Source organism: Lissotriton vulgaris, chromosome 4_1, assembly GCF_964263255.1.
Source record: "Lissotriton vulgaris chromosome 4_1, aLisVul1.2, whole genome shotgun sequence".
NCBI lineage: Eukaryota > Metazoa > Chordata > Amphibia > Caudata > Salamandridae > Lissotriton > Lissotriton vulgaris.
In genome coordinates this window covers 1,917,674,171-1,917,688,228 of record NC_141691.1, presented here as the reverse complement: position 1 = coordinate 1,917,688,228, position 14,058 = coordinate 1,917,674,171, and the positions used below count along the sequence as shown (strand labels likewise).

At 41.6% G+C, this 14,058-nt stretch overlaps 1 protein-coding gene across 1 annotated transcript in view; it reads left to right on the top strand.

Annotated features, from left to right (window-relative positions):
• Window positions 1-14,058, top strand: part of ZFAT (zinc finger and AT-hook domain containing) — a 933,238-nt gene that overhangs the window by 546,490 nt on the left and 372,690 nt on the right. Inside the window, exon 8 of the mRNA XM_086966254.1 lies at window positions 263-347. Coding sequence (XP_086822380.1) covers window positions 263-347 — 85 coding nt within the window. The remainder of the gene's footprint in view (window positions 1-262; window positions 348-14,058) is intronic.

Sequence of the window (14,058 nt, the reverse complement as noted above, 5' to 3'; positions counted from 1 at the left end):
ATATTATTTTGCTTTGCTGGCATTTCCTTTGCTTGGTGGTATTTTTAGTAGCGACAGCCGTATGAGATTCCTTGGGTCTTTTAAATGTTGTATTCTACTAGTCCGCTTCACATTCAAAACATGAAACTAGAGCTTAGTTGCAGAAGGAACAGCGACCAAGGGTTGTCTACAGTGAGTTCACTTGCATTTCTATCTTTTTTGCATGACATGACTTTAATGGCTATTGTTGTTAATATATATTATCTTTGCTATCATTTGCTAGGACAAGAGTTATTCCTGCCCCATTTGTGAGAAATCATTTTCAGATGATCGTCTGATAAGATCCCACATCAAGGCAAACCATCCTGGTGAGGAAAAAAAGTCTTGTTTAAAATGTACATTATATTACAGGTTTTATCTAAGTCTGTATTAAACAAAAGGATTCTGTGTATGTCATCACATTTGTTTTGTATATAACTTGATCTTTATTCAGTAATTCATTGTACCACAAACAATGCCGCTGTCATGATTCTAGCCCAACACTGCCAGCTAAAATGAAACATACATATTACAGTTTGATTGTAGTCAAAAATTATCCTCCAGATGAAAGCACCTTGAAAGATCATTGATGGGACTGCTATTTGAAGCCTTTGATTGAGCCCTCTCTATCCACAAAGGAAGGCATTTATGACGCCCTGCTGCGATGACTGAAGTATCTCAGTCTGCTGTTTGGTATTAATAAAATAATGGGATAAGTTGGATAGAGGGGGGTGGAGACTGAAGCGGACAGCAACGAAATGGAAGATGTGTGTGGGATTGGCCAAAGGTTGGACCTGGGTAGCATCCATAATTATGGTGAAAGATGCATGTGGACCTCTCAAAGGGTAGAAAGGCATGGTTGTCTCAATAATATGGATGACCTATCGTATATTTACGAATCCATATGGTCCTGCATGGGGTTGGCAATGTGGGGTGTGGAGTAAATATCTTCTATTGAAGGCAGACACCTGTGTTTCATATGGACTTCATGCCATAAAGATCTAAACTGCAACTGCAATTGATCCAAGAGTTAAAAACATCTGGAAAGACAAGTCTGTAAATGGGGAGGTGATACAGTCTATGACCCTTCTCTTGCGTTTTCTTCCTTTTTGAGACTCTTTACAAAGACTGCAGCTGCCTTCCCATGGGTAAAGGTCCAAAGAATGGAGCCTTAATAAAGAAGTGCAAAGAAAGGAGCCTTAGTACTCATAATTCACTGCTTTTTTGTGTGAATTTTTTATTCTTTGCATTATTGCGGTTGTCAAGTGGCACAAATCTGGGGGTAGGAGGATACTAGATCCCTGATGATCAGCTTTTCCTTTGCAGCAGCTGTCCTTAGAATAATATTATGTGTGTGGTCCCTGTATCGAAAGTCTGTGATAATCAGATCTCTTTTTTAATCATTCTTTTCAGATCCCCTTTCCCGGAAGCCAAAAGACTTTCATTTTGTTTGGGACACTTTACTTTAAATCTAGGGATCACCTATTTAGGAACAAAAAAAATTGAATTTATATATTAGGTCAGACTCCTCATCCATTACAGGCCTTCTAAGTACCCTAATGATTCTAGCTCTTTAGAGATTTTCCTATCACTCATATTCCTGCATATCCCTTCTCCTGGCTCTAGCCGTAAAGGAAGGCATCCGTAGCTGTTGCTCATGGGTCCAGCTTCTAGCGGAAGTACCTTTGTACTCAGTAATGCAACTGTGATGCAAATAGATCCACTGATTATGTATCTCATGTCTGGTTGAGTCATTGTAAGGTCACTCGGTCCAGTTTCCAGAGACTTGCTCTCTCAGAGTGTGGCTCAATGATTAAATGATTGAACAGACAGAAACAATTTACTCCATTTCAAAAGTTTTCACCAAACTCCGCTCAAACAGCATTTACCCTTTTCACAATTACTAAGAATAAAAAGAATTGCATCCACAAAGGAATTGTATCAAAAACACAAAGAAGACATGTTGGAAAAATTCAGAAAACGAGGATACCCCCAAGCCATCTTGGATTCTGCTTCTCAGAGAGCTGAAATACTACAAAGAGATCACCTATTAAAACCCAAAGAAAAAATTGATGAACACAGATCTGTATTTGTATCCAAGTACTCTACAAATAGTTCTATGATCAAAAAATCCATCAAAACACATTGGCCTATGCTCGCACTTGAAGAGGATTTCAAAAACTTATTCAGACACCAACCAATCTTTGCGTATGAAAGAACAAAGAATTTGAAAGAATTGGTAAAGGAAACGAAAACAATACAACATGGCACTTACAAAGGAACTTTACCATGCCACAACTGTGGTAATTGCTCTGCAATAATAAAAGGAAATACTATAAACCACCCTACAAAAGGTTCGCCTATAAAATTGAAGGTATCTGGAACATGCGACACTTCAAATGTCATCTACTTATTGAGATGCCCCTGTGGACTCTCATACGTAGGCAAAACACAAAGAAAAATAAAGACCAGAATTGTAGAACATAAAAGTAACATTCGGTTAAAAAATGACAAATCTACCATAGCAGTACATTTTAATGAGGCAAAGCACAACGTAAGCCAACTCAAATTCTGCATACTTGAAAAAGTGGCAACCCTGCCGGGCCGAGATAACAACAGCCACTTACTGCGCAGAGAAACCTTTTGGATAGACCACTTATGCACCCTCCAGCCGAAAGGGCTCAATGAAAGACTGGATCTTCATTGTTATTTATAACGTGGACAGGTTTTGAAATGCAATGTATTTCAGCTCGTATTATAAGACTGAATTAGTCACAAGATTTTGTTAAATATGATATTTTACGTACGTTTTGCTATGCACATACAACATGTTTACTATGTATGAACAGTACTTTTTAACTGACACATCCCCACTTGTGTGTTTTCCTATTTACATTTCTACATTCATATCCATATGCACCCGAGTTCTCGGGTAGCGATATAGTCCGTCTTTCTTGTTTACTTTTGTAAACACACGCCGTTGTCTTAGCGCCGTTCACAGCCATAGAGTACACAGAGCGCCTCCCGCTTACGTACGGTAACCATGGTAACACACAGCAAACGACCTATATACCATAGAGCGCTCCCGTATAGAGCGCTGCACGCCGAGATTAGCGAGGGAAACTCCACAGTTCCAGTACCCCGGTAAGACACTATGGGCATCTTTTTTGACATAGAAACGAGACATTCGTGTCACGTAATGTATTCACAACCAGATTTCATTTACCTTGTTGCAGCTAAACATCGTGAATGAAAAATTCCATGCATTAAGGTCAGTGCCCAGTCATTGGGTCTCTATTTTTGTCTTTACACCAGCTTAACACGAGCACCCTATTTTTTATAAAATACACTTATGATTGTTTCCACGAACCTTATTAGTTTCACTACAGCATGTGGGGTATCACCTATGTAACATGTTGATATAAAAGCGTGTTTCCATACAGAGTTAATTTGGATACTGATTGTGACTTATGATTAATGTTTCTAGAGTTTATGAAGTCCCCTGAGGAAGGGCGTTACGCTTGAAATGCATTGGGCAACACTAACAACGTGAAAAAATGTTTCTGAGACATGGAATATGTTGAATAATCATGAATACAATGATATGTTTTGAACAAAATATTATTGACAAATAAATGAATCATCAAACATCTAAGAAAGATTTGCACGCAAATTTATGAAAGTTTGAAAAGGAGTGCATGGATGGAATGCATCTTGTGTTCACAGGATACATATTTCTATGGTGATATATCTTGATCTTGGAAGCCCAGCAAGATTACCATCCATTGCACCAACGACAGTGCTACACTCGTTTAATAACCAAACTCAAAACAACTACCTAGGAGTGCGGGATCCATAACAAATCATTCGCATTTATAACCTTCTGAGCTAAAAGGTTCCCGGCTCCACCAGAAATGCAATTTGCAGACATAGCACATACCACAGAGCAAAGGGCAGAAACCCTAGCATTTACAGAAGATGACACTAGTCGGATTTACTCCCTTATAGAAGAAACAGAAGACATAAGTCCAAGCATTGGCTCTAAAGAAACAAACTTGAAACAACTTTTGTACATATCAAAACGTATTGTAAATCAAAAACTTCATGCGAGTACTTTGATAAAGTATCATAAGGCACAAAGAATACCTCGAGGCTTGAGAATATCCTTAAAATCTACATTATGTAAGAACAACGCAAGGTTCACAGAACGATGGCATGCTATCCTAAATAAATGTTCATTGGACTTAATTTTATTGATTATTGAAGAGTTAGCGAAATTAATAGAGGAATTGACAAAAGAAGTTGCACAAACCAAAGACGAATTAAACAAATTAGTAACAAAGGAGGAATGGGACCAAATTCTGATAGACACCAACAAAAAATTGGAAGAATACACCAAAGAAATAAATGACAGGAAATTAAGAAAATTCAAAAGAGATACAACAGATTACCGATTGGGAGAAGTATACTCATGGGCAGAGATATATGCAAAAAGGCGACAACAGAGACCTAACACTGACAAATCCACAGATGATACATCTTCTGACGATTCGCAACAAAGACGTCCCCATTGGGACAACAGGAGACCTAAACCAGGGCAACCAAAAGACCCACGCACTGCTCAATTAAGTACAACAACCGACAAACAAACAGCCAGTACATCCAGTGTTCAACAAACACCGGCACCTTTTTTAGAGGTAAGCACTGGACAGGACATAGAACCAGGAGGAGCAAACGCACAAATAGAAAGCGCTCCAGTTGCCAAAAGCACAAGGAGTCAGAAAGCCTTGTCATAAACATATCTCAGTACCAAATGAGCAACCAAGAATTACAGACATTACAAAAAGGATCCTCATATGTTCCCACATACCATTCTAACCTACTGGAGACAAAAGTTTGTGTATACAAATTTCTCAGATCATTAAGACTAAGACACTTTTTCACTAATGTGATAGAACCCACAGCAACTACCACACAAAATCAAGAGAATACCCTCATGGGTTTAAGATCCAAAAGTAAATTCATAGCTCCAGTGAGCCACAAAGTTCTGGACGCGTTTGAAAAAGTTATACTAACGGAACTTGAAGAAATATTCAAAAAACCAAGACCAAAACATTCCAACATGCCGCTAAAGGAAAAGCAAATCCTAAGAAAATTAGCGAATAACCAACAAATCACGATAAGACAAGCAGACAAAGGTGGAGCATTGGTGATAATGGACACAAGTTACTACAAAGAAAATGTACAAAAACATGTCCAAGATTCTAACATGTACACACGTATCAACTCAGACCCTACAAAAGAATTCATCAAAATTCTCACCAACATAATACAGAATGCAGTTGACCAAGGTACTATAGGTCTCAAAGAGAAAGAATACCTTATAAAAAACAATCCTGCAACTCCGTATATATACATGACACCTAAGATTCACAAACATGAAACATTACCACCATTAAGACCCATCGTATCTACAGTTGGATCCATTCATGAGCCAGTTGGAAAATATTTGGATAAACATTTTCAAAACATGGTACAAAATAGCTCAACTTATATTAAGGATACTACACACTTTCTTAATATTTTGGAATCAGAAAAAAGCAACTTCACCACAGACATGATTATGGCAAGTATAGACGTGAAATCATTATACACATCCATACCGCATGATTCAGGCTTATTTGCCGTGGAAAGTTTTCTCGTACATGAGAATAAACCAGAAAAACTCAAGATACTACTAATGGAGTTACTACACTTTACGCTATACCACAGCTATTTCGAATGGGAGAATCATTTCTACATACAAATGTCGGGCACTTCTATGGGCAATTGTGCCGCGCCTACCTATGCTAATACGTTCATGCATCGCTATGAATTAGACCACATACTCAACAAAGAAGAATGGGCCAGCAATCTAATCCTCTACAAGAGATACATCGATGATATCTTTGTGTTATGGAAAGGGAGCAAAGCAAATCTAATTAAGGAATTGGACCTACTAAACCAAATTGATGAAAGAATACAATTCACCTTCACTATAGATAAAGAGTCCTTATCATTTTTGGATGTACAACTAACCAATAAAAATGGCAACATAACAACATCCATATTCACCAAAAAAACAGACAGAAACAATTTACTCCATTTCAAAAGTTTTCACCAAACTCCGCTCAAACAGCATTTACCCTTTTCACAATTACTAAGAATAAAAAGAATTGCATCCACAAAGGAATTGTATCAAAAACACAAAGAAGACATGTTGGAAAAATTCAGAAAACGAGGATACCCCCAAGCCATCTTGGATTCTGCTTCTCAGAGAGCTGAAATACTACAAAGAGATCACCTATTAAAACCCAAAGAAAAAATTGATGAACACAGATCTGTATTTGTATCCAAGTACTCTACAAATAGTTCTATGATCAAAAAATCCATCAAAACACATTGGCCTATGCTCGCACTTGAAGAGGATTTCAAAAACGTATTCAGACACCAACCAATCTTTGCGTATGAAAGAACAAAGAATTTGAAAGAATTGGTAAAGGAAACGAAAACAATACAACATGGCACTTACAAAGGAACTTTACCATGCCACAACTGTGGTAATTGCTCTGCAATCATAAAAGGAAATACTATAAACCACCCTACAAAAGGTTCGCCTATAAAATTGAAGGTATCTGGAACATGCGACACTTCAAATGTCATCTACTTATTGAGATGCCCCTGTGGACTCTCATACGTAGGCAAAACACAAAGAAAAATAAAGACCAGAATTGTAGAACATAAAAGTAACATTCGGTTAAAAAATGACAAATCTACCATAGCAGTACATTTTAATGAGGCAAAGCACAACGTAAGCCAACTCAAATTCTGCATACTTGAAAAAGTGGCAACCCTGCCGGGCCGAGATAACAACAGCCACTTACTGCGCAGAGAAACCTTCTGGATAGACCACTTATGCACCCTCCAGCCGAAAGGGCTCAATGAAAGACTGGATCTTCATTGTTATTTATAACGTGGACAGGTTTTGAAATGCAATGTATTTCAGCTCGTATTATAAGACTGAATTAGTCACAAGATTTTGTTAAATATGATATTTTACGTACGTTTTGCTATGCACATACAACATGTTTACTATGTATGAACAGTACTTTTTAACTGACACATCCCCACTTGTGTGTTTTCCTATTTACATTTCTACATTCATATCCATATGCACCCGAGTTCTCGGGTAGCGATATAGTCCGTCTTTCTTGTTTACTTTTGTAAACACACGCCGTTGTCTTAGCGCCGTTCACAGCCATAGAGTACACAGAGCGCCTCCCGCTTACGTACGGTAACCATGGTAACACACAGCAAACGACCTATATACCATAGAGCGCTCCCGTATAGAGCGCTGCACGCCGAGATTAGCGAGGGAAACTCCACGGTTCCAGTACCCCGGTAAGACACTATGGGCATCTTTTTTGACATAGAAACGAGACATTCGTGTCACGTAATGTATTCACAACCAGATTTCATTTACCTTGTTGCAGCTAAACATCGTGAATGAAAAATTCCATGCATTAAGGTCAGTGCCCAGTCATTGGGTCTCTATTTTTGTCTTTACACCAGCTTAACACGAGCACCCTATTTTTTATAAAATACACTTATGATTGTTTCCACGAACCTTATTAGTTTCACTACAGCATGTGGGGTATCACCTATGTAACATGTTGATATAAAAGCGTGTTTCCATACAGAGTTAATTTGGATACTGATTGTGACTTATGATTAATGTTTCTAGAGTTTATGAAGTCCCCTGAGGAAGGGCGTTACGCTTGAAATGCATTGGGCAACACTAACAACGTGAAAAAATGTTTCTGAGACATGGAATATGTTGAATAATCATGAATACAATGATATGTTTTGAACAAAATATTATTGACAAATAAATGAATCATCAAACATCTAAGAAAGATTTGCACGCAAATTTATGAAAGTTTGAAAAGGAGTGCATGGATGGAATGCATCTTGTGTTCACAGGATACATATTTCTATGGTCAATGATTAGAGTGGCAGACCCTGATGCAGAGGTCTAGCCCGGGACCAGGGTTCAATTCCCCGCCTCGGCGGGTCTTGGGCTCAAAATTCCACGGACCTGATAATTCTCGCCTCGGTGCCTATTCCAATCATGGAGTCCCACTCTGCAACTCTAGGCAATAGCTTGCTTAATCTCCACAACGGCCCCCACAACGCTAAGGATGCCTGGCCCCCACCCTGGGGGTGCCCAGGAGTGGACGCCTCTCAGGGAAACCAGGATGGGTTCCACAGCGGTATTCGTACAAGCGCCTTGAGACCCTTGTGGGTGAGTAGTGCGCTATACAAGTATCAATTTACATTTTACATTTACATTTTACTCCAGAAAGTATTCTGCTTTCAATGCTTCTTGATGCTCCAGGCAGAAGTGCAAGAAATCTTTGGCCTTCTCTGTGAAAATCGTTGACTTCGTTCTTCACAGATGTATTATATATCTCACTGTCGATGTGTTGCCCATCTTGAGGGTGAAACTAGACTCTGTGGTCTCAGGGGAGGCCAAATTCTCCAATTTTGGATCCACTTTAATGAGAAGTGAACCATAGCATTCCTTGGAGGTAGCACAGTTAGTGTTCCCCATTAAAATGATGGCTCACTTAGCCCAGCCTGGCAGGGACATTATTGGCTCTTCTGCAATGTCCAATATCTTGGTTAGTGGATCGGCAATATCTAGTTGCTTATCTTTTTAGGAACATTGTGATCGATCAATATCCTTCTTAAAGTTACTTACATGCTTGGCTCAAATTTAGCTGGGAGGTTAGGGAGACTTTACTTTCTAGTGTGGAGTGGGGGCATTTGGCTGTGAGTCAATTCCTGACCTCCTTGTCAGACGGTTTATTGAGACAGGATGCCACATAGGAAGCCAGCTTACCTGCTGGGGCCCACTTTGTGGACTGTGAATGGTAGATGTCCTTTGGGTTCACCATTTCAGTGGGAAATGGTGGATTTGCTCACTGGTGGGAGACGGGTCCCCTTTAGAACTTGAGCTGGCATGCCGTGGGTTGGGTCAAACCCTCTGAATTGAAGTCTCCCGGTGAATCGTCTGCCATGCCATAGCCCTCCTGGTATAGGGGAAGTGAGGGATCTCCCAAGGTGTCATGAGCTGCATGGGCCCCTGGGTCCCCATGTGGTTGATCCACCAAAGGAGGAACATCTCTAGCCAGGAAAGCCCTTTTTAGCCTGTCAAATGCATCATCAAGGGAGACCTAGTCTCTGTTGATTTTAGTTTGTGCCTTTTATTGGCACATGGCTGTAAAGCCTCAGAGGTTCTATAGGCACCAAAGGTCCTCCATAGTCTTCACTCCAGTTGAGGTATTCCGAGTGGGTGAAGGCCCATTACATTAGTTTCTTCACCCGAGGCACCAACACATGAGTCACTGCTCTCTTGACTGAGGCATCCAGCGCCTCTGCTATTGTCTCATCTCATGGGATGAATGTTATCTCTTCCTCCACCTGGAGGAAAGAGGGGTCACCCCTTTGCCATAAGCAACCTTGGTAGCAAACAAGGCGTCGGTTGAGGTGGACCGAAATGCCCTGCAACATTCCTCCAGAGGAGGCAAACGTACATCTGTGGTTACAGGATTTTTTGGGAGTCCCATAGGGCTATGCTTGAGACCAAGAGGGGGTCTCACTACCTTTGTGATTTCTGTTGGTATTGTTGGGCGTTGCAGCCAGTGAATACACACCTGTACTGGTGCGTTGTGCTCCAAACTACATTTGATAGTGTGATATAATTATGTACTGGAACTGTTTAATGTTACACCTACTGCATATAGAGAATACGTTTGTTTTGGATGGCTATTTTGGACGATTATTTATTACAAGAGTAGGACTATACAAGTAGAAATCTATGTCACAGACCAGGGTCCTGATATCTTAGGCCTGTTTTACCAATGGATGTTAGACATGGTCTTGCAATGAGGGAGAGAGGTGCAGGTCATATTGGAGAGAGAAGATGAGTTGGGAGATATATGGTGATGGATCGGTGAAGGAAGCATGTGCTGATCAACTCTGTCGATTCAAAGCAGGGACATTTAGAAAATGTGCTACAATAATGATTGATGAGGAGTTTAAGGAATTAAAAGGTTTTGTACATACCATAAAATTAGAAGAGGGAGAGGGACCAGTTAAGCACGAGTTGAAAAAAGTGCAATGAGAATGTAATCGAGCCAATAGAAAAATCCCTTTGGAGTCTACCTATTGTAGTTAGAAAAAAGAGGGGGTTCAAATGACCTTGTTCTGTGTGTGTATCTCAGAGGTATCAATATACGGTTGTATTGGTGGCTGGGCACCCCGTACCAAGAATTGAAGCTATCATCAGTGCACAGGGGATTTTTCCCAAACTAGATTTGAGGTGGTATATCATAAAATTCCATTACCGGAAGATGTGTATCGTTTTTTTTAGAGTGTCTTTTGGAGTGGCACCAGCTGCCTCAGTATTCCAAAAGGGTTTGTTTAATTTGTTTAAAGGTAAGCAAGGGTTCTTAGTTTTTCATGCTGATATACAGGTGGGAGGGAACATGGTGGCAGGGTGAGGCTGGGTTGAAAATATTGATGCACAATGCTTTAAGGCTGAGGAAAGACCCATGTGTTTTTACAACAAAGCAAGTTGATTATTTGGCGCACATGTTGAAGCCCGACAGAGGTAGTCCTAGATACAGTTTAATAAAAGCAGCAGACAGTGCACACAAACCAAGGAGCAAAGAAAATGTAATGTCTTTTCTGAGTTTACCACAAATTCTATGTGAGAATAATTAGTAAATGTGCTGATGAAGTGGAACCTTTATCAAGATTACACAAAAAGGAGTTTTTCAGTAGTACGTGAACTAAGACCAGGCCTTTGAAAAAAAGTTGAGTAATGCACCTATTCTCAGCAGGCTGTATAAACTGAGTAGGAACGTTTGCATTACAGCAGATGCTAGTGACAAAAGAATGGGATCCGTGGTCCCCCAAAGTGGAGGCATTGGGGATGGTTTGCATTTAAAGTTCTCAAAGAAGAAGGAACATTTATTCTGTGATTGGAATTGGCATGTGTGTGGGCTGTGAATGGTTTTAAGAACTATTTATATGGGGCCCGATACTAACAAGAGTTTTTAATGCTACAGTAACAGAGGGATCCCTGACTACCTGGGGTGAATCTGTTATTATCCCCATTTAAAGAAAGGGTAAAAAATCAGAGGCCAAGAATTATCAGCCAATTTCCCTACTTGACTCTTCAGTAAAGATCATTAGTAGGGTTCTACTAGTAAGACTGGAAGAGTGGTTTGCGGATAATGGTATATTGTCACAGGCCCAATACTGTTTTAGAAAGGGGCTGGGCACGATAGAACAGTGTATTAATTCAGAGCTTTTAATTGGAAAATACACATGTGCTAAACAGGAACGGCTCTTTTTATGTTTTGCTGATCTTAGCAGCGCTTTTGATTGAGTGGACCACGCAATTCTATGGCCACTTTTACTCAACCTTGGTGCCCCAAAGCCCATCATTTACTTTTTAGCCAGGCTGTATGAGAAATTATCGACTAAAGTACGGTATGGCCAAACGGGCGAATGCACCCAAATATTTTACCTAAAACGTGGTATCCGCCATGGCTGCGTCTTAGCACCCTTGCTTTTTATCCTATTTACTAATGAAGTAGACGCAGTACTGAATGATAAAGGTAGACTCCCCCTAAGCTGAGGGCCTGGGTGTTCCAGTCCTGCTTTATGCGGACGACGCTGTGCTCCTATCCAGAACTCTGATAGGCCTCCAGAGGTTAATTGATGGGTTCGCAGATTTTATTAGCAGGAGGAAGCTGTTGATTAACAAGGCCAAAATATACGCAATGGTCTGTGGTTCGAAACCCAGGAATATGAAACCCTTTTTTATTGATGGCAATAAAGTGCAACATTTAGATAATTTTGGTTGCCCCAGTATTGGAACTTTCATAGATTCCCATGCTTTGTATCATTCCCCGTCGTCGGACTGGGAGTCTCGGTAATAAAAAATATCATAGTAGTAGGTACAAAAGAGAAAGGAAAGGCCTAGGCCTCATTCCCTTTTGTAACATATCAGCCTCTTTTTGTAAAAGAGACCAAACTCTAGGCGTCAGCCAATCAGAAGAGCTTCACCCTTAGAACCTTCCTGAAGGAACCTCAGAGCCTCTGATTTTCTACTGCACGTTGTGCTAGGGAGTCTCCATTGAGCTCTGCTCTATTTCTACTCTTTCAAAATGATTTCAACAGTTATTTCTTCAGGATTTTCTTCAGTTTTCTTCAGGAAATTCTTTCTTCATCAAGATGTCTGAGGTTGAGAAGAAAAAAGCCCTTTTCAAGCCCTGTTCCACCTGTGGGAAGAAGAGGCTGTTTGTGGAAGACAAACACAAGGATTGCATCTACTGCCTGAATCCAGATCACAAGGCAGAGGCCTGTAAGATTTGCCGCACTCTCTCCACCAAGACCTTGAGAGATCGGGCTGGAAGGCTTCTTACATGGTTGCAGAGGCAGAAAGAAAGGAAACATGGAGTTTCCAGTGATGAGGATGAATCGGTGTCCTGTGCTTCTTCTAGAAGGTCAGTGAAAAGGGGTAGAAGTTCCCCATCTTCCTCTACTGGACGCCCCTCTAAAGCTTCAAAGAAGACCCCCAGGGAGTCTGATGGCCGGGGTTCAGGAGGTTCCCCCGACCACAGTGGGTCGGGCAAGGCAGAACTGGTTTCGCCTCCTAAGGGTGAGAAGACAGACCCAGCCTTCAAGAAACCCTCATCACACTCTTCAGAGAGGAGTTCCAAGTCCTCTACGACGAAGACTTCGTCGACGGTGGCTCCGTCGACGACGAAAATGAAGCCCAAAATCCAATTGGTCCCGTCGACGGGCTCGTCGACGGGAGCGTCGACGACAAAAGCTCCGTCGTCGTCGAAGAAGAGCTTGATGACTACGGCGTCGACGGGAACTATACCGACGACATCGTCGACGAAGACGAAGACATCGTCGACCAAGAAACCATCGTCGTCAACGGCGGTGTCGACGACGGCAATACCGACGACGACGTCGACGACAGCAGTACCGACGACGACGTCGACGACGGTGTCGACGACGGTCATGTCGTCGACGAGTGCTTCGACGACGACAACAATTTCTACATCGACGGCGGGCTCGTCGTCGGTGGCGTCGACGACGACATCTTCTTTTCCTATCTCGTCGACGAGGATTTCACCGGCGTCGACGGAAAAACCAACAATACTGGCTGCAGAGAGAAGGGTGACGATTTCCCTCACAAGGATCATGCCTGAAATGACATCCCCAAGGAGGGTGTCCTCATTACCTCCCACGAGGTTGCTGGACCAGGAGGATTCTGAGGAAGACGGTCACGATAGCTTTGATTATGCGAATAGCCCATCTCAGCTTCTCATTAAAAGTCAAGAGACGGACTCGGAGGAGGCATATGAACAAGGTGAAAGTGACTACCCACAAACAGATCTCCCAAGGGAATATGAATCGCAAGGCATGGTTTCAGTCCTGACGTCCTTCCTACATGACCTGCACAAAATGTTGCAAGACTATAAATCCAAAGCCGAGCGCCCAGCGCCGAGAAGGTCTGCTCCGTCAACACCAGTGAAGGACCACTCTTCAGTTGTCCCACCTGTACACCCGGTACAGACTCCTCCTCAACCACAGCGGCCAATGCCCCAGGCTATGTCTGAGCCAACAGATGATCCGGATGGGGATCATGATAATGATACGGATGGGTCATCCGGTAATAATCAAGACTCAGATCAGGAAGGGGATGAATACAATGACTACATCCACCCGGATCCAGCTTCACCACACCAGGACCTAGGTGATTCTCCTCCTGCTGACATCGGCAGTTTTCACCAACTGATGGAACGTGCAGCCGGCCGATTTAAGTTGGTATTGCCTGCACAAACCACAGACTGTTTCTTGTACGATTTTAAAGACACACATCGCAAGACTACGAGGTCCATTCCGATT